At 46.9% G+C, this 27,148-nt stretch overlaps 1 protein-coding gene across 2 annotated transcripts in view; it reads left to right on the top strand.

Moving 5' to 3' along the window:
• The window catches only part of SLC4A5 (solute carrier family 4 member 5), a 143,093-nt gene extending 119,320 nt beyond the window's left edge, over positions 1 to 23,773 (top strand). Inside the window, exons 19-30 of one of the 2 annotated variants that reach the window (XM_073023088.1) lie at positions 517 to 575; positions 3,253 to 3,453; positions 7,291 to 7,404; positions 8,933 to 9,094; positions 9,853 to 10,031; positions 11,164 to 11,236; positions 14,601 to 14,669; positions 15,348 to 15,521; positions 17,480 to 17,635; positions 19,519 to 19,603; positions 20,974 to 21,041; positions 23,665 to 23,773. In XM_073023088.1, the coding sequence (XP_072879189.1) occupies positions 517 to 575; positions 3,253 to 3,453; positions 7,291 to 7,404; positions 8,933 to 9,094; positions 9,853 to 10,031; positions 11,164 to 11,236; positions 14,601 to 14,669; positions 15,348 to 15,521; positions 17,480 to 17,635; positions 19,519 to 19,603; positions 20,974 to 21,008 (1,307 nt within the window). In that variant the 3' untranslated portion in view covers positions 21,009 to 21,041; positions 23,665 to 23,773. Of the gene's footprint in view, positions 1 to 516; positions 576 to 3,252; positions 3,454 to 7,290; positions 7,405 to 8,932; positions 9,095 to 9,852; positions 10,032 to 11,163; positions 11,237 to 14,600; positions 14,670 to 15,347; positions 15,522 to 17,479; positions 17,636 to 19,518; positions 19,604 to 20,973; positions 22,407 to 23,664 lie in introns of those variants that run through there. The other variant, XM_073023087.1, reaches the window with a different exon arrangement.
• Positions 23,774 to 27,148: the final 3,375 nt, after the last annotated feature.

Here is a 27,148-nt window from a genome sequence, read left to right as displayed (position 1 = left end):
CAAGTATGAACTGTGTGACCTTGGGTGAATTATATAACCTCTCTGGGCCTCAGTTACCTCATCTGTAAAGTGGGCATACTTGGTGAAGATTTGGGATTTAAACAAATGAATATATATAAAGGCTTGGCATAGTGCATGGCATAGAGTAAGTTCTTTGAACATTTTTAAGTCTAAAAGCCCAGTGGCCAGTGGGGATTCACAAGGCACGTTATCCTCCAGTTTGTCTTAGCACTTTGTCTTGGTCCCAGATTCCTTATTTCAGTTTTTAAAACCAGCTGTTCGTCGTCAGGCGGGTGCTCTTCTGGCCCAACTGGTCTGTCAGAGCTGTGGCCCAGGCTCCGTCCCACCAGCCCTTCCCTAACTGGGGCAAAGTGAGGAAGGTGGAGAGGGAGCTGCCCTCACAGTGGAAGCCAGGCCTTGGCTCTAAGGAACTGGAAGGAGATGTGAAGGGGTTGGGAATGCAGCTCCCAGCCCCACAGCTGCTGACCCTGCCCCGTGTCATGTGCTCATCCACAGTGAATACAACCATGTTCAATGCTTCAGCCCCACTGGCACCAGACACCAACACTTCTCTGGTAAGTCCTTTCCTCTCATGTCAGACATTTGAGTGCTTTTGTTTGTAGGAGGAGGGAGAAAAGATTTTGGAAATGAGATCAACTTATAGCCACCCAGACTTGCAGAGGTCAACTCCAACCTCACGTCAGGGTCACCTGCAGAGCGTTGTAGATGCAAACTTTTTTCTTAGGTATATACTGTAAACATCCCACCTAAAAACATGCCTCATTCTGTTAAATCCATGTTTTGTGTGTGTTTTTGTTTTTTGTTTTTTGAGACAGGGTCTTACTCTGTCGCCCAGGCTGGAGTGCAGTGGTGCGATCTTGGCTCACCGCAACCTCCACCTCCCTGGGTTCAAGTAATTCTCCTGCTACAGCCTCCTGAGTAGCTGGGATTACAGGCACGCACCACCACACCCAGCTAATTTTTTGTATTTTTAGTATAGACGGGGTTTCACCATGTTGGCCAGGCTGGTTTCAAACTCCTGACCTCAACTGATCTGCCTGCCTTGGCCTCCCAAAGTGCTGGGATTACAGAAGTGAGCCACCGCACCCAGCCCCATGTGTACTAATAATATGATACAAGCCAGGTGTAGTGGTACACGCCTGTAATCCCAGCTACTCGAGAGGCTGAGGCACAAGAATTGTTTGAACCCAGGAGGCAGAGGTGTGGTGAGCCAAGATCACACCACTACACTCCAGCCTGGGTGACAGAGCGAGACCCTGTCTCAAAAATAATAATAATAATAATAATAATAATAATAATAATATGACACGCACACAGAGGAGGGGGAGGTAGAGGTGAGGGATGGTAAATAAGGCCGCACAAAGCTGTAAGCAAAGCCTCCCATTCATCTTTTTGCCTTCTTCCTTCTCTTTCTGCCTAGGACCCCCAATTTCCAACAGTGCCACTCTCCAGCCCCAGAGAGTTTATTAGTGTTTCTTCCTCAATGAACCTAACGTGTTCTTTGCACACCTTAGTCTCTGGGGCCTAAGGTATGGTCTGCCTTTCCCAGTAATGATGGTGGTCTTTAGGAACCAGCATCCCAGCCTAAGTGGCTTAATGATAGAAGTTCAATTCCGGATGAATGTAGCACCTAGTAGGACTTGGGGGATATTTGTGAGCTTTTACTGTCTCCAAGGTTGCTTCTTAAGTTATTCCTGCCTAAGCAATTGACTGCTCTGCCTACGCACATCCCAGTTGGCAATTTAATTTAATATTTTTCAAAGATCAGGGTTTTGTTTTTGTTTTTTTGTTTTTGTTTTTGTTTTTTTTTGAGATGGGGTCTTGCTCTGTTGCCCAGGCTGGAATGTAGTGGTGTGATCATATCATCACTGCAGCTTCAAATTCCTGAGCTCAAGTGATCTTCCTGCCTCAGCCTCCTGAGTAGCTGGGACTACAGGCATCAGCCGCCGTGCCTGGCTAATTTTTAAATTTTTTGTAGAGACAGGGTCTCACTATGTTGCCTAGGCTGGCTAACTATCAAATTTTGAGAGAGAAAGAACAGAATCAGTCAGTGCCTATTTCTGAGTCCCTATTATATGCAAGGGGCCATGTACACTGAAGGCTAAGAAAGACATCTGAGAAACCAACGTGGTCCCTGTCCTCAATTTTATTTTTAATATATTTGTGGAGAAGAACTTGAAAAGTTGTGGGACAGCATAAGCAGAATACACCATGCATTAAATATAAGCCAAATGTGTACTTCAGTCTTGAAGGCAGGAAAGGAGGCTGCTGGAGAGGCCAAGGAAAGCCTCAAAGAGGAAGTAGAATGCGATCTGGTCTTCAAGGTTGGGAAAAAGTTGACTCAGCAGAGAAAAGCACATTCCAGACAGAAGGAACAGCATAAACAGAAGGGCAAGAGAGGAAAAGCACAAAACCCGTGCAGGGGCTAGTGGGTAGGCTAGGCCAGCTAAGACGGGGTGAAGGTGGGGCTCGGACAGGCAACCACAAGAGACAAGCTGGGAAAGAGATGTGGGGCCAGACCAGTGAGGGCAGCAGAGGAATGCCACCCTGGAGGGGACATTTTAAGTTGCTTTGGTGATTTACTTTTATATATATAATATAATTTATATTATATATAACATATATAATTTATATAAAAATTATATATTATATATTATAATATGTAATATATATAATTATATATTATATAATTTATATATATAAATAATTTATATACAAAAATTCACTGTTGTGTACGGCCTGGATTTTAGGCATCTGAGACACCAAGGTGGGGAATGGCTGAAATGACCCAAGAGGGGACTGACAAGGGATGTGATCCCCCCTATGTGAAAGGATGTGACAGAGGGGATGGAGGGGAGAGAATAAAGATGAGACACTCCAGGAAGGAGGTGTCCACAGGACCTGTGGTTGGTTGATGGGAGCCAGGCCTGCTGAGGGAGAAGGCATCTTCTCTCTGCACTTTTCCTCCTTACTAGCACAGCAGTGCATCCTAGAACACAGGGAAGAAACACATGTGAGCTCCTCATCTTCCCAGGGAGCTTGTCATTCCATGAACCAGCCTGTCCCCAGGAACATCACTGTGTTGCTGAGGACACCATCATGGCCGGGAGGGCTGGGATCCCTCAGAGGGTGTGGGAAGGTATGCTGGCTGCCTGGGGATGGCAGTGGGAAGGACACAGCTGACTCATCAGGAAGATGCTGACCCATTGTCTCCTGTGCTTGGTCTCCAAGTACAACCCCCTTAACCTCACAGCGTTGGACTGGTCCCTGCTGAGCAAGAAGGAGTGTCTGAGCTATGGCGGGCGCCTGCTTGGGAATTCCTGCAAGTTTATCCCAGACCTGGCGCTCATGTCCTTCATCCTTTTCTTTGGGACATATTCCATGACCCTGACTCTGAAGAAGTTCAAATTCAGCCGCTATTTTCCTACCAAGGTAAGCTCACCCTGCAGTTAGGAGGGGACCTGCAGTCAGACTGCTGCTGAGTCCCCAAGAGAGGGTTCTGGTCCACCCATGGATGGACTCCACATGAGCACTGGACCACTGGGGTTTTTCAAGTTAAGTCAGAGAGAACTGTGTTCCCTTGTTGGCCGGTCCCCTTGACAACACTTGGTATCGTCAAGTTTTTATCTTTAGTCTTTGTCTATAGTATTATCTCATTGTGTTTTTAAAATGTTTCGTTTCCCTGATGACTAATGAAGTTGAAAGCACAGCTATTCCTGTGTTTATTGGCCATGTGGCCAGTTGACTTTCTGTTTGGAAGTGTCTGTTGAAATCTCTTGCACATTTTGGGTTGTCTGCCTTTCTGATTTGCAAGAGTTTTTTATATATTCTGGGTAGAAACGTTTTTGTGATTATATGTGTTGTGAAATCTCCCACTCTGTGACCGTTTTTTTCTTTTTACATCCTTAATGGTATCTTTTGATTAACAGAAATTATTAGTTTTATTGTAATTGAATATTCAAACTTTCCTCAAGGCAAATATGGACAGCAGATATTCTTGTATGTTACCTTCTAAAAGCTTTATTGTTTTTCCTTTCATGTTAGATCTACAGTCCATCAGAATTGATTTTGATGTGTACTGTGAGATAGTGTTTCTTTGTGATTTTATACAGTCAATTGTTCCAGTATTTTTTAAAGACTATTCCTTCTCCATTGCTTTGCAATACTTCCTTTGCCATATATCAAATGTTCCTATATGACAGGGTCTGTTTCTGGGTTCCTTATTTTGTTTCATTAGTTTATTTATGTATCAGTATGACAGTCTTAATTTCTGTAGCTTATAAGTCTTTATATCTTTGTCTCCCAAACTCACTCTCTCTTTGTCCTTTTTATATAATATTTTCTTGGCCCTTTGCATTTCCACATGAATTTTAGAATCATCTTAAATTTCACCAAAATGAAAACTTGTTCGAATTTGATAGGATTATCTTTGACTCTGTTTGGGAAGAATTGATGTCTTTCAAACTTTGAGTTTTCTGATTTATGAATATGGTATACTTCATTTATTTTGGTCTTCTTTCTCTCCATAATGTTTTATACATTTTGATCTTGAAGTCTTGAACATTTTTTGTTAGATTTATTTCTAGATACTTGATTTTTTTATACTGTCGTAAATGCTAACTGCTATTTTATTTTTTATTTTATTATAAAAATAATAATTATAATCATATAATCATAATTATTATTATTTTGAGACACAATCTCACTCTGTCACCCAGGCTGGAGTGAAGTGGCATGATCTTGGCTCACTGCAACCTTCACCTCCCAGGTCCAAGTGATTTTCCTGCCTCAGGCTCCCAAATAGCTGGGACTATAGGCGCCTGCCATCACGCCCGGCTAATTTTTGTAATTTTAGTTGAGATGGGGTTTCACCATATTGGCCAGGCTGGTCTTGAACTCCTTACCTCAGGTGATCCCCCAACCTCAGCCTCCCCAGATGCTGGGATTACAGGTGTGAGCCACTGCGCCTGGCCCAAACTGCTGTTTTACATTTTATTTTCTACCAGTTTGTGGCTGGAATAAAACATTTATTAAAACAGCGCTTGAATATGTAAACAGTGGCTGTGCCGTGGGGTGAGGGGTACTCAGAAGAATTTTAGCAACTCTTTCCCACCATAAACTCCATTAGCACTCTCCTAAAGCCATCTTAACTAAGTATTACAGCTGCTATTGCTACTGCTACTAATCATAATGATAAAATCTTTGATATAAATAGTTGAATTTTTCCCGAATTTTCCAAAGACTGAATAAAAGGTGCTTTAGGAAGCTTTGCAGTATGTAAACTGAGTAAAAAATAGTTTGCTTACAACACGAGTGCATCCTTAAGACGAGTTCTCTTCCTTCCTGCCCACTTCCAGCCCAGAGCATATCCCTATCTCCTTTTATGTAAAAATTCTCAAGCAGTCACTGTATCTGAGAATATCTATCTGTTGCCTGTAGGATGAAAAGTAATTCATGTGGCATGGAGTTCTTGCGCCACCAACAACATTTTTTCCCTCACATTACTTAAAAATTGCTCAATTGCCTCCTGGAATTTTGGGTTGCAGGGAGGAATGAGGCCACACCATTTCATACTCATCAGATTGGTAGACAGATGAAGGTGTTGGGACACCAGATGTTGGAGATGGAAAGCAGTAGGTGGGAGTGTAAACAGATACATCCAATTTGGAGAGCAACTGACACTCTCTGATTAGGTTGGACCATGTGAAGTTGCCCATATTTGACTGTTTCGACCTACAAAAAAAGGCAAATTCATGTGGTTTAACTTAATAACCATTCATATGGTTTTGACGTCTATGCTAGGAATATTATAGAAAAGGAAGTATAAACCTAGCACACTACTTGGTTCTACTGTGACTAATATTTATATGATCATGATAATATAAAGCTGTTACTAATTTTCAACTTTTGGAATTGACTTACAGATAAAACACACAAACCATGTGTTTACAGAACAAAACATGAGTGTTCTCAGCTTCGACAATGGAAAGATCAAAGTGGAGTTGTCACAGGAAGGAAGGGGAGGAGGAGGAGAGAGGTGGTAGGAGGACAGAGGCAGTGGTCCTCACCTTGCAAGATGGAGAATGAGAGATATTAGCCAAAGCTAATGTAAAGAGAGGTTTGATTATGTAACTTGAAAGTATAAAGGAAACCCATAGGAGCTTAAAATTATCAAAGATTAGGAATAAGGAAAGGACAGGAGGCATAGTGTAAGTAAAGGAAAATTCTTATCAATAGATAATCCCTTAAGTTAGTAAATGAAAATATTAAAGTATATGCATATTAGTTAATGACATGGAGGGAACCTCCAGAACAAGTAAAATCAAGCAGACATAGTAGATGGATCTAGAAGGTGGGGCTGGATTGAGAAAAGGGGAGGTGGGAGACTGATTTTCCCTATAAGTCTTCTCCACTATGTGAGTTTTTAACCAATTATATATATTATGTTAATAACAAATTTAAAGAGAAAAGGGGGATGCAGGGAATGAAGTCAATGTACTGTCACCTGCCCCTGCCCTTCAAATTGCCTTCTCTGAAAAGATATAAAAAAGGCCACAGGGTAGACGTTGGGGAACCTTCTGTCCTGAGACTTCTGGACATAAAGTTGGTTTGGAGGGGAGGTCAGAGGACATTGATTCAGAATGGGCAGGAAGGTCAGGTTCAGGACTTGGTCTAGGAAGGGCCTCCAAGTTAAGAACCTGGCCTAGGAAGGGCCTCCTGAGAAACAGAGGAACAAGAGGCTCTTGGTGGACAAAAGGTCTGAGAGTAGTCAATGGTCCCCAGTGGAATTGAGGAGCCTCCCTCCCAGCCCAGGTGGGGTACAACAACCTGTCACAGATTTGTAGGAACTAAGGTTTGCTTCAGAGTTCAGCCCTTGCCCTCATCATACCTGCTGGGTGCCCCAATTCAGACTGTCATACCAGAACACATCTTCAGCAGTGGCTGCCATGGCCACATGGATCATAACAGCTCCCACATTGATCACTATATGCCAAGCACTCGAAATGTGTCACAGTTCAGTTACACCTTTGAGGGAGATCCTACCATCATCTCCATCTTACAGAGAAGGAAATTGAGGCTTGGAGAGATGACACGTTTCCCCAAGCTCACACAGTTAGCGAGGAGCAGAGCCCGGATTTGAGCCTAGTTCTGGTGCCTTCAGAGCCCAGACTGTAACAGTTCACCTCGTTGCTGCTTGGGGACTGGGGCTGCCTGGAGCTGGGTGGGTGCTTTACTCACTTCTTTCACTTGCTCATCTCCTGTCTGCAGGTCCGGGCCCTGGTGGCTGACTTTTCCATTGTTTTCTCCATCCTGATGTTCTGTGGAATCGATGCCTGTTTTGGCCTGGAAACCCCCAAGCTGCATGTGCCCAGTGTCATCAAGGTTTGCCCCTTGCCCCCACTCTGGGCATCCAGTCGGCCTGCCTACCAGCTGTAGATTCTTTCCCCTCTGTGCTGATCAAACTCTTCTCCTCTCAGTCAAGAGACCATTTGAGTTCTCTGTGTGCCACCTTTCCTGAACACTGGCTCCCAGGAGCTGGTCCTTTGGGGTAGGGCAGGGAGGGGTAACATATTCACCAGGAAATCCTGATCTGTAGTCTTGAGGTGAGGAAGGCACTGAAATTCACCCTTCAACCCAGCAGAAGCCTCTTGATTCCTGTTTGAGGGTCTCCAGTTCCCTAACCTCTGGCAATCTATAAGCTGGGCCAAATAGGATCTATTGAAACTGGTCCCTTAGAACAGTGATTCTCAAAGTGTGGTCCTCAGACCAATATCACAGCATCACAGTCATGGGGAACTCGTTAGAAATGCAATTTCTCAGCCCCACCTGTGGAATCAGAAAAGCTCGGGGGGTGGGACCAGCAATCTGCATTTTAACAAGCCCTTCAGGTGACTTGGAGTATGCTCAAGTTTGAGAACCACTGCTTAGAAATTACCCACTAGTCTAGAATTGGTGACATATGCTTGTAGCTAAACTCAGCCCTACTCCCTCATAAGAGCACCAACCGGCCAGGTGCAGTGGCTCATGCCTGTAATCCCAGCACTTTGGGAGGCTGAGGCGGGCAGATCACGAGGTCAGGAGATCAAGACCATCCTGGCCAACACAGTGAAACCCCATCTCTATTAAAGATACAAAAAAATTAGCCAGGCGTGGTGGCGGGCGCCTGTAGTCCCAGCTACTGGGGAGGCTGAGGCAGGAGAATGGCGTGAATCTGGGAGGTGGAGCTTGCAGTGAGCCAAGATTGCACCACTGCACTGCAGCCTGGGTGACAGAGCAAGACTCCATCTCAAAAATGAAAAGAAGAAAGAAAGAAAAAAAAAGAGCACCAACCATCTCACCAGAGTAGGGAGTCCAGATTCTAGAACTTACCCTCCCTGTCTTTAAGGTTTTTTGTTGTTGTTGTTTGTTTGTTTTTTGAGACAAAGTCTTTTTATATATTCTCCTCATTCTTAACATGCAGGACTGAACTGATGTTTAGCGTTTTACAGACAATTCTTTAATGCTCCCAGACAGGTGACTCAAGAGAGGCAGAAGCAGCTGGCCCTGGGCCCACCCATTTCTTTATTCTTTTCTGTTGGGCCTCATTCCTGCTGTTTGTTATTTGCAGTGGGTGACTGTGCTCTCTCTCCTGGCTGCCCTTTGACCTTCACCTCCATGTTTTCTGACCAACCCCAGGGCTGTTGTAGCAAATTACCTCCTTAGTTTTACAGACACTGTCTGAGTGCATGCTCCTTCCCATGTCTGAATTTAGTCTAAAGTTGCAGGTACCTAAGGTGTTTAAGGGAAAAGATTGCACTTGAAAAGTACCCAAAGTCAGGGAAAGTTGAGGAGGTGGGACAGCAGGCCAGGCAGCAAGTGCCCTGGGACAAGAGAGAGAGGAAAGGGCCCCTCTCTGTTTGCTCCCATTCAGCCCACACGGCCTGACCGAGGCTGGTTCGTGGCCCCCTTTGGGAAGAACCCGTGGTGGGTGTACCCAGCAAGCATCCTGCCCGCCCTGCTGGTGACCATCCTGATCTTCATGGACCAACAGATCACTGCCGTCATTGTCAACCGGAAGGAGAACAAACTGAAGGTAAGGCCCGTACTAGGAGCAGAGGCATAACCTCTTTCTTCCCACAAAGTCAGAAGGAGCGAAGGAAGGACATGATGCTTCTTTCAGTACTTTGGGCCAGGAAAATATGAGGACAGAAGACGAGTTCCCACTTGGTGTGTTGAGGGGGAAAAGTGACCTCCAGGTGTGGGTAAGGCCACCAGGGCTACAGTGACTTTCTGAGGACCAGGACCAAACTAGGTTGGGCCACTGGGCACAGACTCTCTGTCTCTCCCAAAGTGGCATCGAGTTCTTATGAGAATCAGCAGATCCTGATGGGGGCTCAGCCTAGAACACTGAGGCAGAGGAACTTCCTTAGCCTTGCTGGTCTCTGCAACTCCCCATCCAGCCTGTGAGCCTGAGAAGACTCGGGTCACCCCCTCCCCCATCCCAGTCTAGACCACTCTAGGTGTGGCCTGTCCCAGCTGGGGCCCCTCAGGAACTGTAGAGACCCTGTGGCCACCTTCTGGGCCCTTCTCCCCAGAGACCCAAACCCAGGGCCTCTCCAAGCTTGAACATCCCTCTCTTCTACGACCCATGTGCCTTAGGCAGTTCACCCTTTCAGATGGGGTGGTAGGACCTGCCCACCTCCGCAATCCTTGCAAGGAGCACCTCAGGCCCCTTCAGTATCTTCTGGAAGGCAGGGGGGCCTTGAACCATGTTCCACAGAGTGGCTGCTTCCAGGAGGAACTGGCTTCCCAGAAACTTCTCCCTCCCCCACCCCCACCCCACTCCTGCAGAAGGCTGCTGGCTATCATCTGGACCTGTTCTGGGTGGGCATCCTCATGGCCTTGTGCTCCTTTATGGGGCTTCCCTGGTACGTGGCTGCCACGGTCATCTCCATCGCCCACATCGACAGCCTCAAGATGGAGACAGAGACCAGCGCCCCTGGGGAGCAGCCCCAGTTCCTAGGAGTCAGGTAGGAGGGTCAGGGCCTAGGAATCACCCAATGGGGAGGGGCCCACTCGGGGAGGGGAAGCTGGCTTTGCCTGCCACAAAAGAATTTGGGCTCTGATGGCCCAAGAACCACAGGGACATGAGTGCTATCCCTGGAGGCAGAGAAGGAGAGAGACAGAAGTCCAACTCTAAGTGGGGCTTTTTACCTACTGGACTCCAAGCAGTATGTATATCCCATCCATAAACATGCACACGTGCCACTCATCTGCATCGGCCACCCAAGGTCCCCACAAGGCCTCATGCTGTCCTGCTCTTTTTCTCTTCCTCAAGACCCTCCAGGCCCCTACTGCCCTGATGGCCCTCTTGTGGGTTCAGGTCCTGCTCAGTCTCCATTCCTCCAGAAGGCTATCCCAGGATCACCCCCACTCCCCCGTCTATGGCCCTGCCTGTCACTCCTGTTCCTTCACTTGCCTCTTCTCTTACACCCCATGGTAGGCAGAGAAGTGCATCTTCAGCCCCTTAGGGCCTCCAGGGTGAGACCACACCAAACCCTGGCATTCACCTACGTGGCTGCCCTAAGAACTTCTCCCACTATCTTGGGATACTTGGGCCACCCAGCCTGCCCGAATGACGCTTTTCTGCCCAACTGCAGGGCTCACCTGCCTCCCACCCCTGACACCTGCTCTGCTGGTGTCCCCTTCTCCAGATCCTCATTCATTGTGCCCCACAAAAGTGAAATCTTAAAATCAAAGAGCAGAGTAATAGCATTTTATCTTGCATGTATCCTCGCAACAATAGGTGCCATTATTATCTGCATACACTGAGGCTGAAGATGGGCAGGCTCCTGCCCAATGCTGCATAACTAGCAAGTGGCAGAGCCAGGATCCAGCCCACATCAGTTCTGCTCAAGCACCCCAGCTACGAGCCACTACACTAAGCAGCCTCCCTCAATGCCCCTGCAAGATCCCTTGGGGGCTGCCTGTCTTCCCACATATGGTTCAGCTGGGCCTCAGGCAACCAGGCAGAGCTCCACACAGAAGCCCTCGAGGCCATGGCCTTGGACACAAACTTCAGGTGCCCACAGTGAGCAGGAGGGCCAGAGTGGTCACCAGGCATTTCCTGGTACACCCTGACAATGTGTTCTTCTCTGCCAGGGAACAGAGAGTGACCGGCATCATCGTCTTCATCCTGACGGGAATCTCTGTCTTCCTGGCTCCCATCCTAAAGGTGAGGTCCTGCACTCTCACCTAGGGCCTTGTTGCCTGAGAAAGCAGAGTGGATGCCTCAGGGAGGGAGGGGGTCCCCACATGGCTAGGGATCACGGGCGTATCAGCCCCCTAAAAAAGGCACAGTCTTGGCCAGGTATGGTGACTCACGCCTGTAATCCCAGCACTTTGGGAGGCCGAGGCAGGAGGATCACCTGAGGGCAGGAGTTCAAGACCAGCCTGACCAACATGGTGAAACCCTGTCTCTACTAAAAATACAAAAATTAGTCAGGCATGGTGGCTAAGGCCTGTAATCACAGCTACTCAGGAGGCTGAAACAGGAGAATCACATGAACCTGGGAGGTGGAGGTTGCAGTGAGCCAAGATGGTACCACTGCACTCCAGCCTGGGCAACAAGAGCGAAACTCTGTCTCACAAAAGAAAGAAAAGAAAGAAAGAAAGGAAAGAAAGGAAAGAAAAGAAAGAAAAGAAAAAGAAAGAAAGGCACATTCTTACTAGGCCAAAGCAATGTTTCCACACTGTCACCATCATTTTCTGTGATACTGTAGTTTTTATCATCACCAATCCTCTCTCCCACCCCTCCCAGGGCCACTCTCACCTTCTGGAGGATACTCTTCCCTCTGAAAGTTCTGCCAAGTTCTAGCCCTGCTTAGATCAAGAACTTCCTAAATGGGGTGTGTGTCCACATTGCTGGAGTGTGGGGCTCATGAAGTTTAAAATTTGCAGCACGAGGTCAAACATGGTGGTACATCCCTGTAGTCTAGCCACTCAGGAGGCTGAGGCGGGAGGATCACCTGAACTCAGGAAGTCTTGGGACTTGGGTGACTTTTTCCCACACAGCTTGAAGTTCCTCTTGCTCATGTCCCACCACAACAGCTAAGAGATTAAGTCAAGTAGGGGTACAATGGAGGCAGGTGTCCCCCACAAGGGTCTCTTGCTGGAGAGACTCCAGAAAGCAAGGTGTTCCCACCAGGCTTCCCTGCTCTCCACTCCAGCCAATTGCCCATCAATCTCCCTTTCCCTTGATCAGTGCTCACGTAAAACTTTCTTTTCTTGAATTAAGTTTAACTGTAATTGCCTCAACCTTTTGCCGATATTATTTTTCCTCTTTGACTATCTCAAAACAGCTCATGACCAGGCATGGTGGCTCATGCCTGTAATCCCAGGACTCTGGGAGGCCAAGGTGGGAGGATCACTTGAGACCAGGAGTTCAAGACCAGCTTGGGCAACATAGCGAGACCCCCATCTCTACAAAAAATACAAAAGTTAGCCAGGCATGATGGTACGTGTGAGGCATGATCACTTGAGCCCAGGAGGTCGAGGCTGCAGTGAGCCGTGATCACGCTGCTGCACTCCAGTCTGGGCGACAGAGTGAGACCTCTTCTCAAAAAAAAAAAAAAAAAAAAAAAACCTTATTCAGAGGTGACCTTGTAAGAAACAAAGGCTAAAGAATCATGATTCTGGCTGATGTATTTACAATGGAAAATATTTCTGGCTTGAGAATTGGTACTGGGCATACCTGAGCAGTAGGTAGGAGGCTAGCATTTTTAAAGGGATATTTCCCTCGTCGGGGAAACAAATTGCACACAGGAGGGCAAAGATTTTGTTTATTTAAAAATATATTTTAAATGGCCAGGGACTATTTGCTTTTGTAGAGAGGGTTCCAAGGTGCCGTTGTGTATGTCAATTTTGACACTGTTTAACATACAAGTATTTGCATTAAAAAGCTTGAATCAGGCTGGGTGTGATGACTCAAGCCTGTAATCCCAACACTTTGGGAGGCCGAGGCAGTTGGATCACCTAAGGTCAGGAGTTCAAGACCAGCCTGGCCAACATGGTGAAACCCCGTGTCTACTAAAAATACAAAAATAGCCGGGTGTGGTGGCTCACGCCTATAGTCCCAGCTACTCAGGAGGCTGAGACGGGAGAATTGGTTGAGCTCAGGAGGTGGAGGCTGCAGTGAGCCGAGATTGCACCACTGCACTCCAGCCTGGGCAAGACAGAGCGAGACTCCGTCTCAAAAAAAAAAAAAAAAAAAAAACCTTCGAATCAGCCAGGCATGATGGCTCATGTCTGTAATCCTAACACTTTGGGAGGCCGAGGCGGGAGGATCGCTTGAGGACAATAGTTTGAGACCAGAATGACTAACATATCAACTCTGTCTCAAAAAAAATAAAAACAAAAACAAACAAACAAACAAAAAAAACAAAAAAAACCCTCAAATCCAAGAACAGCCTTCTTTAGGGGCCAAAAATTCCTCTAAAGCCCTTCTAGTGTTGGCATAGTGCTCTGTGCTCTCCAGAGTGCTGTAATATGACCACAAGGAGGAGCAGCCTCCGCTCACCATGGGGAGCCACAGCTGCAGGTGGAGAGAAGGCAAGGGGCAGAAACAGCTGAGATAGACAGCAGAAAAATGCTTTGAAAGGCTGTGAAAGATTTGGAATCATTCTTGTAGAGTGGGATGAATTCTATGATCCCATTTTTGAAAACGCAAACAAAATGCCTGTGTGCAAGTTTGGAAGGATGGGTACCCACCAAACTGTTCGTGGTTAGTTGGTGATGAGTGCTGATTAGTTTACACACTTTTGTTCTGCTTCTGTTTTATGTGATTGTGTATGAGGCATGATTTCTGTGTTTTTTGTTTTTTGTTTGAGACGGAGTCTCTGTCGCCCAGGCTGGAGTGCATTGGCACGATCTCAGCTCACTGAAACCTCCGTCTCCCAGGTTTAAGCGATTCTTCTGCCTCAGCCTCCTAAGTTGCTGGGATTACAGGCATGCACCACCATGCCTGGCTAATTTTTTTGTATTTTTAGTAGAGACGAGGTTTCACTGTGTTGGCCAGGCTGGTCTCGAACTCCTGACCCTCAGGTGTTCGAGGTGCTAGGACTACAGGCGTGAGCCACCATGCCCGGCCTGACATGTGATTTCTGTTAAGTGTCCCGGGTACTCCCTGCCAATGTAGGTCAGCTCATTGAAGTTCCCCATGCCCCTGCAGGCTGAGCAGTTTTAGGGGCCCTCACCTGAGGCTGGAGGTAGGAAGGAGCTGGCAGGAATGAGGAGGGGGCAGTCTGTGGAGTCTTCTCACTTTCCAGAAGGTATTTCTTCAGCCAGACCACATGGCTTCCGCACAGTGCAGTGAGGGACCCGGCCAGGAGAGCATGCTGGGCCAGCCTGAGAAGGGGCAGTACAGCCCCAGTGACCCTCATCTCCACCCCCACCCACACCCCAGTTCTGCTAACTCTCGGTTCCCCCAAACATCCAGCTCCCCAGCTGCCTCTGTGGTCAGGAGACACTGTCATCCAGAACAGGGTGGCCAAGGGCCCGACCCAGGCAGAGGCCGATCCAAAGCTCTGCTCTCATTTTAGTGCATCCCCCTGCCAGTGCTGTATGGAGTCTTCCTCTACATGGGCGTGGCCTCCCTGAATGGCATCCAGGTAAGGCTTTCACTCCCCAGGCTGCATGATCTGGAGTCAACATTCCATGTCTGGTTCCATGTCACCAAGACCCCCAATTCAGTTGTCCCAATTGTCCCCAATTGTCCTAATTCAATGAAAGAACAATAGTAATAATGGTACTACCACTGACTGATACTACCAGGCAAAATAAATATGCTAGGCACTTCATAGGCCTCACATAATTGAATCTATGTAATTAAGTCCTCTGATCCCCATTTTACAGATGGGGACTGGAGGGTCAGAATTCAAAATCCAGAAAGAACTGACTCCAGTGAGCATTTCACTATACTTCCTTCTCTTCCCTAAGGCAACTACGCAGAAGAAAACATTTTTGTTTTGTTCTGTATTTACTGTGAAATCCTAGAATTCTTAAAAAGTTTGTGTTACAATTAACTTGCACTTTCCTTGAATATGGACAATGTCTATTTTGTGGCCAGCTCCAGGGCTGTTCCCCTCAACCGGGGCTCAGGACCCCTTCTCTAAGACCCCATTATGCATCCGCCTAGACACCTCCAGGCCCCGTCCCATGTACCCTTAAGGCCTGAGCAGGGGGCTTCCCCTCTCTGAGACCCCACCCAGGTACCCCTTCCGCTAGTCCCAGGGCCCAGCAGGCCCTTGGGGCCCGGCTGCCTGACTGAGCCCACGCTGTCACCCTAGTTCTGGGAACGCTGCAAGCTCTTCCTGATGCCAGCCAAGCACCAGCCGGACCACGCCTTCCTGAGGCACGTGCCGCTGCGCCGGATCCACCTCTTCACCCTGGTGCAGATCCTCTGCCTGGCGGTGCTCTGGATCCTCAAATCCACGGTGGCTGCCATCATCTTCCCAGTCATGGTAAAGTGGGCGCGGGCTTCCCCCTCCTGCCGGGCAGGTTGGCCTGGGCAACCCAGAGGTGCAGCGCAACCTCCCCTCCCACCACCTTCTACCATCCCATCAGCTGTGACCTGGCTCCCTCGGGTCGCAGAGGCTGGCACAGAATGACCTGATTCGAGTTGTGGCCATCCAGGCCAGATGGTGTGGGGTGGGGCAGAGAGGAGGCGGAAAAAGGAATGTCAGAGCAGCTCAGCGAGAATGCAGGAGCCACCCAGCTCTGGGGAGGGATGGAGAAAGCAAATCAGTTCAACCTGGAGACCAAGTTCCCACTGCCAAAATTCCAACCAGTCTCAGAAGTCGATGAGTACTAAATATAGATCTTTCCACCCTTCAAGATAGCTAAATTGGAAAAGCTAAATAGTGAAGTAGTGGGGCGGGGGAAGAACGAGGGTCGGAGATCAAGAACAACAAAACCCAGTGACAGTATATATAAAGCTTGAGCAAGGGAAAGGTTACAGTTCTTTCACTATTCTTGCAAATATTATATAAGTTTGAAATTACTCCAAAATAAGAAGCGAAAAGAATGCAAAGCCAACAACATATTGCCTCTGGTAACTCACTGAGGGCAGTGACCCAGGCCCCCCTTGCCAGGAGCCTGGAGTGTGTCAGCAAATGCCTGGTGAAAGCCTGAGGGTTCCGGGATAGGGGCCAAAGTAAGGACACTGAGGAGAACTTTAAGTGCACACTCCTGGGAGGGGTCTAGTCCATGGTTCTTGACCCTGGCTGCCCATGACAATCAACCCAGATCAATCAAATCAGAATCTCTGGGGAAACCCAGACTTTGGTATTTTTATGAGGTCCACGGATGAGCATAGACGTGCAGCCAGGGTTGAGAACCCCCACTTTAGGGAAAGGGAGATAGATCCTCACCCCAAGTGCCCTCAGGGGCCTCAGAGCTGTTGAAGAGAAAGGCAGTAGTAGTCATGATTAGCATTTACTGAGTGCTGTTCCACTGAGTCCACACCAGCCCCTGAAGCACTAGTAACCCAGCTTTACAGATGAGAACATGAGGCTCAGAGAGCATGAGCAGAGTGACCCTGGGCACACAGCTAGACAGGGCAGGGCAAGGCAAGACCCACACCCTCCACCTATTGATTTTTTTTTGTTTAATTTGCATACAGTAAAATTCAATGGGTGGGTCTATGAGTTTTGGCAAATGTACAGAGTAGAGACAGACATAAATTCTTGGGCCTTACCTGACCTGCTAAATCAGAAACTGGGGGAATCCAGTGATTTGTGTATTAACAAGTGCTCCAGGTCCTGGTGCATGCTGAAGTTTGAGAACCACTAATTTATGTATTTATTTTATTTGTTTGAGATGGAGTCTTGCTCTGTCGCCCAGGCTGGAATGCAGTGGCACAATCTTGGCTCATTGCAACCTCCGCCTCCCGGATTCTAGCGATTCTTCTGCCTCAGTCTCCTGAGTAGCTGGGACTACAGGCGCTCACCAACATGCCCGGCTAATTTTTGTATTTTTAGTAGGGACAGGGTTTCACCATGTTGGCCAGGCTGGTCTGAAACTCCTGACCTCAGGTGATCCACCCACCTCGGCCTCCCAAAGTGCTGGGATTACAGGCGTGAGCCACCATGCCTGGCTGAGAACCACTAATTTAAAGAATAACTGTAGTTCTCCAGCCCATGGCCTTTCTGAGGCTCCCCACTTCAGCTGTCACAGGCTGTCCCTCTTGGTCACTGGTAGGAATGGTCACTCACTTGAGGGGCCAGACGAGAGGAACCACGGTGGAGGGAAGGTGAATAATGGCTTATGGGAGCTTCAAGATGGCTCCAAAGACACCACAAAAAGTCCCTGAACTCAGCAGACTGAGGGAGGAAAAAATCTATGCTTGAGTTTGGGCATTAAGACCACAGTTTTCTCTAAACTCACAAAACTTTAGTCTCTCTCCCATTTCCCACCACAGATCCTGGGCCTCATCATCGTTCGAAGGCTTCTGGATTTCATCTTTTCCCAGCACGACCTGGCCTGGATTGACAACATCCTCCCAGAGAAGGAAAAAAAGGAGACAGACAAGAAGAGGAAGAGAAAGAAAGGGGCGCACGAGGACTGTGACGAGGAGGTGGGGAAGATGTGAGGCCGGGGCACAGAGGAGAAATCGAGAGTCCTTCTCTCCACTTTTGCCAGGGCTAGGGAGAGGGTGGCTTCTTGGGCGGCCTGCAGCAGTGCCTAGGCCCAGTCCAGGATGGGCTGGGGCATCTGCTTGTCTTGATCTGGGGTGCTGAGGGCTCTTCTGTTTATGTGAATATCCTCAGAGTGGGCCAGAGTGAATGAGACTCCGTGTCCAGGGAAAAGGTGATTGGCCATGCCCACTCTTTCCATCGCTGTGGGCTTTATGGTTATGATCTCAGCAAGCGGGTTCCTGCGGGAAGGGCCGGGAGGCAGCTCCAGCATGGAAGGAGGTTATGAAGACTGACCTCCAGAGAGTGGAGCAGACTTGAGGAGAGGTGTCTAACGGGGACTTAAAAGTAGACTGGACTCCAGACAGGCAGAAGGGGCTGGAAACAAGTTTTGCTTGTGCCTTTCCCTAGGGTACGGGGGACAAAGATGGGGAAAGAGGCAGGTATCCTGACCGAAAGGAGACACTACATTTCCCAGATGCCTGGGACAACATGGTTGCCCCATCTGCCCCTCTTCTCCCATGCTCCCTTCCCATTTCACCCCCAAAACACTCAGGGAGTCAACAGACAAGGGGCCAGTCCAGAAATAATAGTGAATCACTAAACATGAGGCAGAAAGATTCTTAATTCACGTGTTCATTACGTATGATGAAACTGTCCCCGCAAAAGGAAGTGACCTACCCAAAATGGACATGTAGCTACATTTCTAAGAAGGAATTAAAATAATTCCTGACTTTGCTGGTTTCTGATATGCTAAGCTGCCTGTGCCATCTCCTCGTGCTCTGCTTGCCTCCCAATCTCCCAGTTTGACCCAAAATCACACGTCCCTGCATCCACTCTGTCCTGTTCTCGTGATTTTGCCTCGTGCAGATGAAACGTGTTCAAGGCAAATCCCTTCTGACTGGCTGGTGATGATTAAACCATCTTCTGATCAGTCAGAACTCCCCTAGTCCTTAATCACTGTGCTTTTCCAGGAAGAGTCCCATAATACATGTGTTTGTAGATGATTTGTAAAGGTGGGTTCTGAAAACAAAGAAAGAGACTACGTGCCTTTTAAAGACACTTAGTTGTCATACTTTCAATAAATATTTGAGTGGCTACCACATGCCAAGAACTATTACAGGGTTGGGAAAAAGAATCTCTGAATTATGATATATCAATGGAAAAACAGGATTCAATTTACACAAATTCATTTTACTTGTCTTTATAGTAACACAGTTATTGTGTGAGGTTCATTCCCAAGTGACTGGTTGCTGTGACAGATAAAACCGTTTTGATGACATTCCTGGAAGAGTTGCGCTCTGTTCAATGGTGTGTATAGGACAGCAGGCTAACTGTGCCCATTCCCCCTCAGTGGGCCCCAGGGTGTTTGCAGCACCCGTTTTGTCTAGAGGTGAAGAGAATGGTGGTTTGCACTGCACATGCATGCATTTTCCATCTTGACAAGAAAGCCAAGTTGTTGGCCGGGCGTGGTGGCTCACATCTGTAATCCCAGCACTTTGGGAGGCCGAGGCGGGGGGATCACGAGGTCAGGAGTTCGAGACCAGCCTGGCCAACACGGTGAAACCCCATCTTTACTGAAAATACAAAAAATTAGCTGCGCATGGTGGTGCACGCCTGTAATCCCAGCTACTCGGGAGGCTGAGGCAGGAGAATCACTTGAACCCAGGAGGCAGAGGTTGCAGTGAGCTGAGATCGCGCTACTGCACTCCAGCCTGGGCAATAAAGCAAGACTCTGTCTCAAAAAAAAAAAAAAAAAAAAAAAGGAAAGAAAGCCAAGTTGTTGTGTTGGTGTTTATCCTCTTTTCCCACTGTTTTTCTTCAGCCCCAGTTCCCTCCTCCCTCAGTTATAAAGATTCCCATGGAAAGTGTCCAATCAGATCCCCAAAACGGTATCCACTGCATTGCCAGTAAGTAAAACACATGGTGTCTCTCCCTTCCTACTTACTACTAATCCTCCATGTCTTTCCCCTAGGAACTTTCATCTGTAACTCAGGGGGATCTAATCATTTTGGATGCTACAGCAGCAGTCTTCAACTTTTTTGGCATAAGGGAAAAGTTTTGTGGAAGATAATTTTTCCACAGACCAGTAGGGGAGTGGGGAATGGTTTTGGGATGAGACTGTTCCACCTCAGATTCTCTTAAGGAGTACACAACCTAGATCCCACGTATGGACAGTTCACAATAGGGTTCTCACCCTTATGAGAATCTATTGCTGCCACTGATCCCACCGGAGGTAGAGCACAGGGGTTAATGCTTGCTTGCCCACACTCACCTCCTGCTGTGCGGCCTGGTTCTGCTACTGTTCCATGGCCTGGGGGTTTAGGACCCTGCACTAGAAGACCTTTGTCCTAGGCAGAGATCAAAGAGAACTGGGCCACCAGGACTGGTACTCCAACCAGATGGGAAACCCCAGAGCAAAGCCTGCAGACTTGAATGACTAATCCTCACTTTAGTTAAGGCAAAATCCTTCATTCCCTCCTTTCCCTACGTGTCCCCAGATCCCTGTGGCATCTCCTGGCCCTCTTTTGTGTTGTTTCAAACCACATCAGTCCAAACATGGCCCACCAGGCCTCCCCTGTTTTCCAGTGGCTGTTGAAATGGTTGAGGGCTCAAAACCAAGCTTTCCCCTTTAGAGAAATAGGTAGCATAGCACTTGGGTTAGTCAGGCATAACTGGAGATCCCCGTGGTGGTTGTGTTGTGCCTCTGTGTGAATCCTCAGCATCTTCTCAGCAGACAGCTGAGAGGAAGCCTGCCTGGGAGGGATTGGGCATTGCTTACGGAAATCCTGGGAGATTCTATTGCTGCCTTTAACGCCTCCCAGCCTCAGCTCCCCATAGGTGGCCAGTCCTGTCATCCAGGCAACATAGCCTGTCCCGAGTCTTCTGAAAGATCCCTACCTTAGTCCCAAGCCCGGTGCTTCTGATACAGGGCTTGCCACCCTCAAAGACAGATTAGGGGTGGGTGGCCAGGGCGTCCTTCCCATCAGCAGTATCCCTCATAAGTACCTCAAGATCTTGAGTTTCTCAGGCTCCTCCCTGACTCCCATCTCTCTCCTCCCTGGCCCTCCCATGCCTCACACCCCCTAGCCCTGGCTGAGAGCCTTCTGGGTGAAGGAGTAACTAAGCCCGAAGCCACACATTTCTGAGGCCCTGTATTCCTCTTGCATAGTGTTGGCTACAGGATTAGAGAAGGAAAAGAGAGGAAATGGTGGGGGAAGCCCGGAGAAATATGGTGCTCAAAACTGCTCCACATCTGACATTTTCATTTTCCTACCAGGAAAAAGATCTTCCAGTTGGAGTTACTCACTCTGATTCCTCCTTCAGTGACACAGAACTTGATCGAAGGTAAACACTGTTAGGTAGACTCCTTGTGTATTAGGTAAGAGACTGGGAAATGGTCGGGAAGGTGGAGGGTCTAGGATTTCCCAGGCTAGCTGTCCTCTCAGTAGAAGGCCCTTGTTGGTCCCCAGCTGGGAGTCAAAGGCTGACAAACCTGACTCATCATTCAGGGCCAAGAAACAAATATGTCTTCTTACTGACATAACAATATGGTTACAACACACAAAGGTATTCAACTTTAGTAAAGGAAATTCTTACAAAAGACTAGGTAGAACAAAAATTCAAAGTAAATGTTGTGGCCGGGCACAGTGGCTCATGCCTGTAATCCCAGCACTTTGGGAGGCCGTGGTGGGCGGATCATGAGGTCAGGAGATCAAGACCATCCTGGCTAACACAGTGAAACTCCGTCTCTACTAAAAAAAATACAAAAAAATTAGCTGGGCGAGGTGGCGGGCGCCTGTAGTCCCAGCTACTGGGGAGGCTGAGGCAGGAGAATGGCGTGAACCTGGGAGGCGGAGCTTGCAGTGAGCCAAGATCCCGCCACTGCACTCCAGCCTGGGCGACAGAGCAAGACTCCGTCTCAAAAAAAAAAAAAAAAAAAATTAATATTGATAAAAGAAAACAGAAGCCAGGCACGGTGGCTCACGCCTGTAGTCCCTGCACTTTGGGAGGCTGAGGTCGGCAGATCACAAGGTCAGGAGATTGAGCCCATCCTGGCTAACACGGTGAAACTCTGTCTCTACTAAAAATACGAAAACTTAGCCGGGCGTGGTGGCGGGCGCCTGTGGTCCCAGCTACTTGGGAGGCTGAGGCAGGATAATGGTGCGAACCTGGGAGGTGGAGCTTGCAGTGAGCTGAGATTGCGCCACTGCACTCCAGCCTGGGTGACAGAGAGAGACTCCATCTCAAAAAAAAAAAAAAAAAAAAAAAAAAAGCAGGAAAACTAGGCATGGCTTAAGTGTAATATCACTGAAAGCCAGGATAAATGAACGCTAAGGATCAAAACCCCAGGGTACTCTGTAGAATGAATTAACAGCAGGGCTAATTAGCAAAGGTCAGAAAGGGTATGGAGGAAAGCCAACATCAGAGATCAACATCAAAGCTAACATCAGAAATCAACTCGAGATGGGAACTGTTAAGAATAAGTTCCAGGCCAGTTGCCAGGAGCCCCCATGCCAACAATGTGATTCTGTTCTTCATGAGAAGCCACCCATGAAAAAGGTGAGACTCCCTGATGATGACACAGTGGGCTCAAACACAGAAAAGAGGAGTTCAGAGGCAAGAAAGGCTTTACTTCATTGTTACTTGGGAAGATGCCAGGGGCAGTCCCACTCCTACCTTGTGCCCTAGAATGGACAGGGATCAAACAGTAATTACAGCACAGGCTATCCCAAGTCTAGAAGATCAGTCTCCAGGCACAGAGGGCACTCATCCAAGAGATTTTTGGGGAAACAGGGGACGGGGGATCTTCTGAATTATAAGGCAAAGCGGCTACTCCAATGCCAGGGTGAAACAACAGACTTTTCCCCAGTTCAACCCTCCCTAAGCAGCAGTCCCAAGGATGATCTAGCCCAGTGTCACCTGACCCATTTACATCTCTGCTTTCCTTCTCATCCCACATCCCCAGGCAGGCTCCTATACCTGTGATGCCATTGATCATTATACAGTAGTACACACCAGTATTAGGAGAAAGCAGTCTATCTTATTTTCATTTATAAAATAATCTACACGAAATTGGCTAACTGCTCCCAATTTCAGGCAGTAGAGAGAAAATTTGGACCAGGTTAAGGGTTTCCAAAACCCTGTTAAATTACACAAAGCCCTAAGACAAGGTCAGAAATGAAGAAAATTTGGTAACTGGAGATGGCATCTCCCAACCTCGTTGGTGTTTTACTGAATTTATGAAAACATATGGAGGCAAAGACCACTAAATAGCAAGATTCTGTTTCAGTGAAAGGCTCTGCAACGTGGTCTGGTTTAACAAAGACTAAGCATCAATGATCCACCAGGTGCGATGCTTAATCCCTGGGGATGTAGAAAGACTGGCATGCAAACAAAGAGCACCCTGTGTAAGAATAACGGAGCACACGGGGAGAGACTAGCCTTGTTTTGAGAATCTAGGAAAGAGAAACTGGAATCTACCAGACATAGAGCGGGGCAGAATAAAGAAAAGGAAAGGCATTGCAGGAAGTGGACACAGGCGCGAAGTACCATTTGAAAACACACACACACACACACACACACACACACACCCAAAGAGCAAAGAACACTGCAATGGATAGGGCAAACTAAGCAGGCAGGACTACAAACACAGAAGGCTGTGTTTGTTTGTGAGAAGACAGACACTCCTGTCTTCTCACACTAAAGAGCTTAGATTTTTTGAACAATGAGGAATCACCAAATTTGTGATTTCAAAAGTTCACCTTGGCAGCAATGTGAAAATAGGTTTACAGGGCGAGACCAGGTGCATAACTATGGCTGAAGGCCAAGCCAATAGGAAACTGCTCATTCTGGCATGTGCTGAGAGTTCAGAAGTGAAGACAGAAGTATTTGCATTAGAGCCCTGCTCTAGGGGATGGGTTCAAAACACCAAGAGCTACATAATCCTTCTTTCCTACTTCTTGTTCAGCATCACCTTGCACTTCAAAATCTCCTGTCCGGCTTCACCTGCTTTCAACTACTCACGGAACCCAGTGTTCATGGTGCCACAGGTGAAGATAGAGATGGAGTCAGACTATGACTTCACAGACATGGACAAATACCGAAGAGAAACTGACAGTGAGACCACCCTCTAGGATGAAGCAGCTTCTCCCAGATGGGAATGGAGAGCCTGGCTTAGTCTTCATTGGGAGGGTCTTAACTTCTCTGTGCCTGTTGCCTTCTTTATCAAACAGAGGGAGTCCTTCTGCCTAATAGAAAACTGGAGATCTGTTGATGAAAAGTACTGCTTAGATGCAAAGCTCTCCCCTTCCTTTCGTAGTAATTAAAATACCTAAAGCTAAATATTATATTTTATTTTCAAATGCAGTCCGGCATAGAAATTCTAACATTTCTTTGGAAATAAAAAAAATGCTTGCTTCCCCAAACCATAGCTAAGATAAAAGGGCAATAGTCAATTCATATTTAAAACAAATACCAATTTAAAATTGTTTAAAGGTTCGATTGAAATACAGATGTTCTCAAACGAACTCGTAATATACTCTTATGTCACTAGACCATCTTTGGAATATTTGGCAATTCTGCATATTAAAAAATGCTGAAAAGGTCATATCTTTTCTCCCTGTCACATCCAGTTTCCTAAGGTTTATATGAAAAGTTTGAACCAGCTGGGCACAGTGGCACACACCTATAATCATAGTACTGTGGGAGGCCAAGGCAGGCGAATCGCCTGAGCTCAGGAGTTCAAGACCAGCCTAGGCAACACGGTGAAACCCCATCTCTACTAAAATACAAAAAATTAGCTGGGCGTGGCAGCATGTGCTTGTAGTCCCAGCTATTAGGGAGGCTGAGGCAAGAGAATCGCTTGAACCTGGGAGGCAGAAGTTGCAGTGAGCCGAGATGATGCCACTGCACTCCAGCCTGGGCAACAGAGAGAGACTCCGTCTCTAAACAAACAAAAAGTTTGAACCATCTGCAGTATGGGCCTTGCTCCAGAAGTGTGACTGGGGCTTTCCTAGATTGAAAAGCCAGTTCCAAAACTCTGTTAATGAAAGAACCAATCCATCTGAGTGGATAAATGTTTCTAAAATAAAATAGTTCTTGTTAAAGTGAAATTTGAAACCACACGTTAAATCAACAAAATGATCATTTAAATTAGTATCACTGGTTTTTCATACCTGGAATCACATTTCATTATACATTTGGGTGGGTCTTTCCTGCAAATTTTCAACATTTAGTCCCAAAGTCAAACTCTCATTTATGTGAACAATACAGGTTAGACAGAGGTAGTATCACATTTTACATTATAACTTCGCAATATTAATCAACCTAGTACTTTAAAGGAATGATTGAAAACTATTTGGGAAGATAAAAACCAGTTTCAATGAAGCAAACCTATTCCTCATGAAACTTAAGATCAGTCATTTTACCTTCAGTCCACATTTAATGAACACCAACCATGTTTATTTAATGCCTACTATGACCCCGACAGCCACAGTGCATCTGACACTTACTTTCTCCAAAACAACTATGATTCGAACCTTGAGTAAATCACTTTGGTTACTATATTTGCTCAAGATGACAAATGCAGGTGCTTTCTTTTTTAAAGAAAAATGACACTAGATCATTAACAGATCAGGACAGGTAACTGGCCTCTGTAATCCCAAGTTTAGTGGAGTGCCCGGTCCACAGAAAGCTCTCAATAAGTGTTTGATTACATTTAATCTCAGAGCTCCCTTCCAAGGGATACTGCCAAGAGGTAAAGCTCTAAACCTCTACTCCTACTGAGAGCAGAATTTCTTAGCTAATCCAGAACCATCTCCTTTGCTTAAGTATAAATTCTTGCCAGCACAGTGGCTCACACCTGTAATCCCGCTACTTTGGAGGCTGAGGTTGGGGGATCAGTAGAGGTCAGGAGGTCAACACCAGCCTGGGCAACATAGTGAGACCCATTTCTAAACAAATGTTTAAAAATTAGCCAGGCATGCTGGCACACGCCTGTAGTCCCAGCCATTTTGGAGGCTGAGGCAGGACGATCCTTTAAGCCCAGGAGTTCAAGGCTGCAGTGAACTATGATCATGCCACTGCACTCCAGCCAAGGAGACAGCTGGAGCCCATGTCTTATAAATAATAATAATTAATGTTTCTAAAAAGTATTTATTATCATCCGCTCCAATCCTGGGGAAGCTAACAATCCACCCTTAACATTTCAGTTTTAAAACCTGGCTGATTTGGAATAGAACTTTGTCCAAATTAAATTGTAGAAATGCTATGGATTCAAGAGTAAACCTGCTTGATTAATCAGACAAGCTGGAAAATTACTGTTAATTTCTTTGTTGTAAATCGATCACTGTAATTTTACCTTATATGTCATTTATATTTTGTATATACATGAACATTTTAATCTCCATAGCTTTTAACAGGTTGACATAATACTTCTCCATGCAGTCAGTCAGTCATTTGTTCCACTTGTAACTGTAATTCAATAAAATTTAATGCTGTCTGCTCGTCTAGCTCCATGTTTAATATCTAGGTAAGTAAGCAGGCATGGCTTATAGACATGAGCTATACCTCACCTACAAAAACATCTCCAACAAACTATCGAAACTTCTTTCAACTCCAGAGAACTATGAAAAGAATAACGCCAGCTGGCAGAAGAACAAGGATGGAGGTAGGTCAACTCAACTGTTCTTTCTCTTTCTGCCTCAAGCTGCCTAGAGCAGGAGCTACTTCTGCTTGCCTGAAAGCCAAAAGCCAAAATAGACAAGACACCTACCCCCACCTCAAGTATTTAACAGATTAAGCTCCTAGCTCGGCACAATCTTTTGGGATATAAGACTGTAGGACAGGCCCAGTGCGGTGGCTCACACCTGTAATCCTAGCATTTTGGGAGGCCGAGGCAGGTGGATCACTTGAGGTCAGGAGTTTGAGATCAGCCTGGTCAACGTGATGAAACCCCATCTCTACTAAAAACACAAAAATTAGCAGGGCATGGAGGCATGCACCTGTAATCCCAGCTACTCAGGAGGGTGAGGCACAAGAATTGTTTGAACCCAAGAGGCAGAGGTTGCAGTGACCCGAGATCATGCCACTACACTCCAGCCTGGGCAACAGAGCGAGACTCAGTCTCAGAAAAAAAAAAAAGGCTGGAGGACGAGGCTGGTTTCGCCAAAGCTCTTTAAACCTCTGTTTGGGCATGGGTGGCCCAGGCCTGTAATCCCAGCCCTCTGGGAGGCTGAGGCAAGAGGATTGATTGCTTGAGGCCAGGAGTTCAATACCAGCCCAGGCAACATAGCAAGACCCCATCTCTACAAAAAAAAAAGAAAAAAGAAAAAAAAAAAATTATCTATTTAAGGCTATAGGAGTAAGTGTTACTGAATATAGGAATATCTACATTGATTAAATGAGAAAAAAACTCTGGTTCAGTCGCAACTAAGAGTCATAGGAAGACAGAA

The sequence above is a fragment of the Chlorocebus sabaeus genome, chromosome 14, assembly GCF_047675955.1.
Source record: "Chlorocebus sabaeus isolate Y175 chromosome 14, mChlSab1.0.hap1, whole genome shotgun sequence".
Classification (NCBI taxonomy): domain Eukaryota; kingdom Metazoa; phylum Chordata; class Mammalia; order Primates; family Cercopithecidae; genus Chlorocebus; species Chlorocebus sabaeus.
This window is presented reverse-complemented; position numbering and strand designations above follow the sequence as displayed.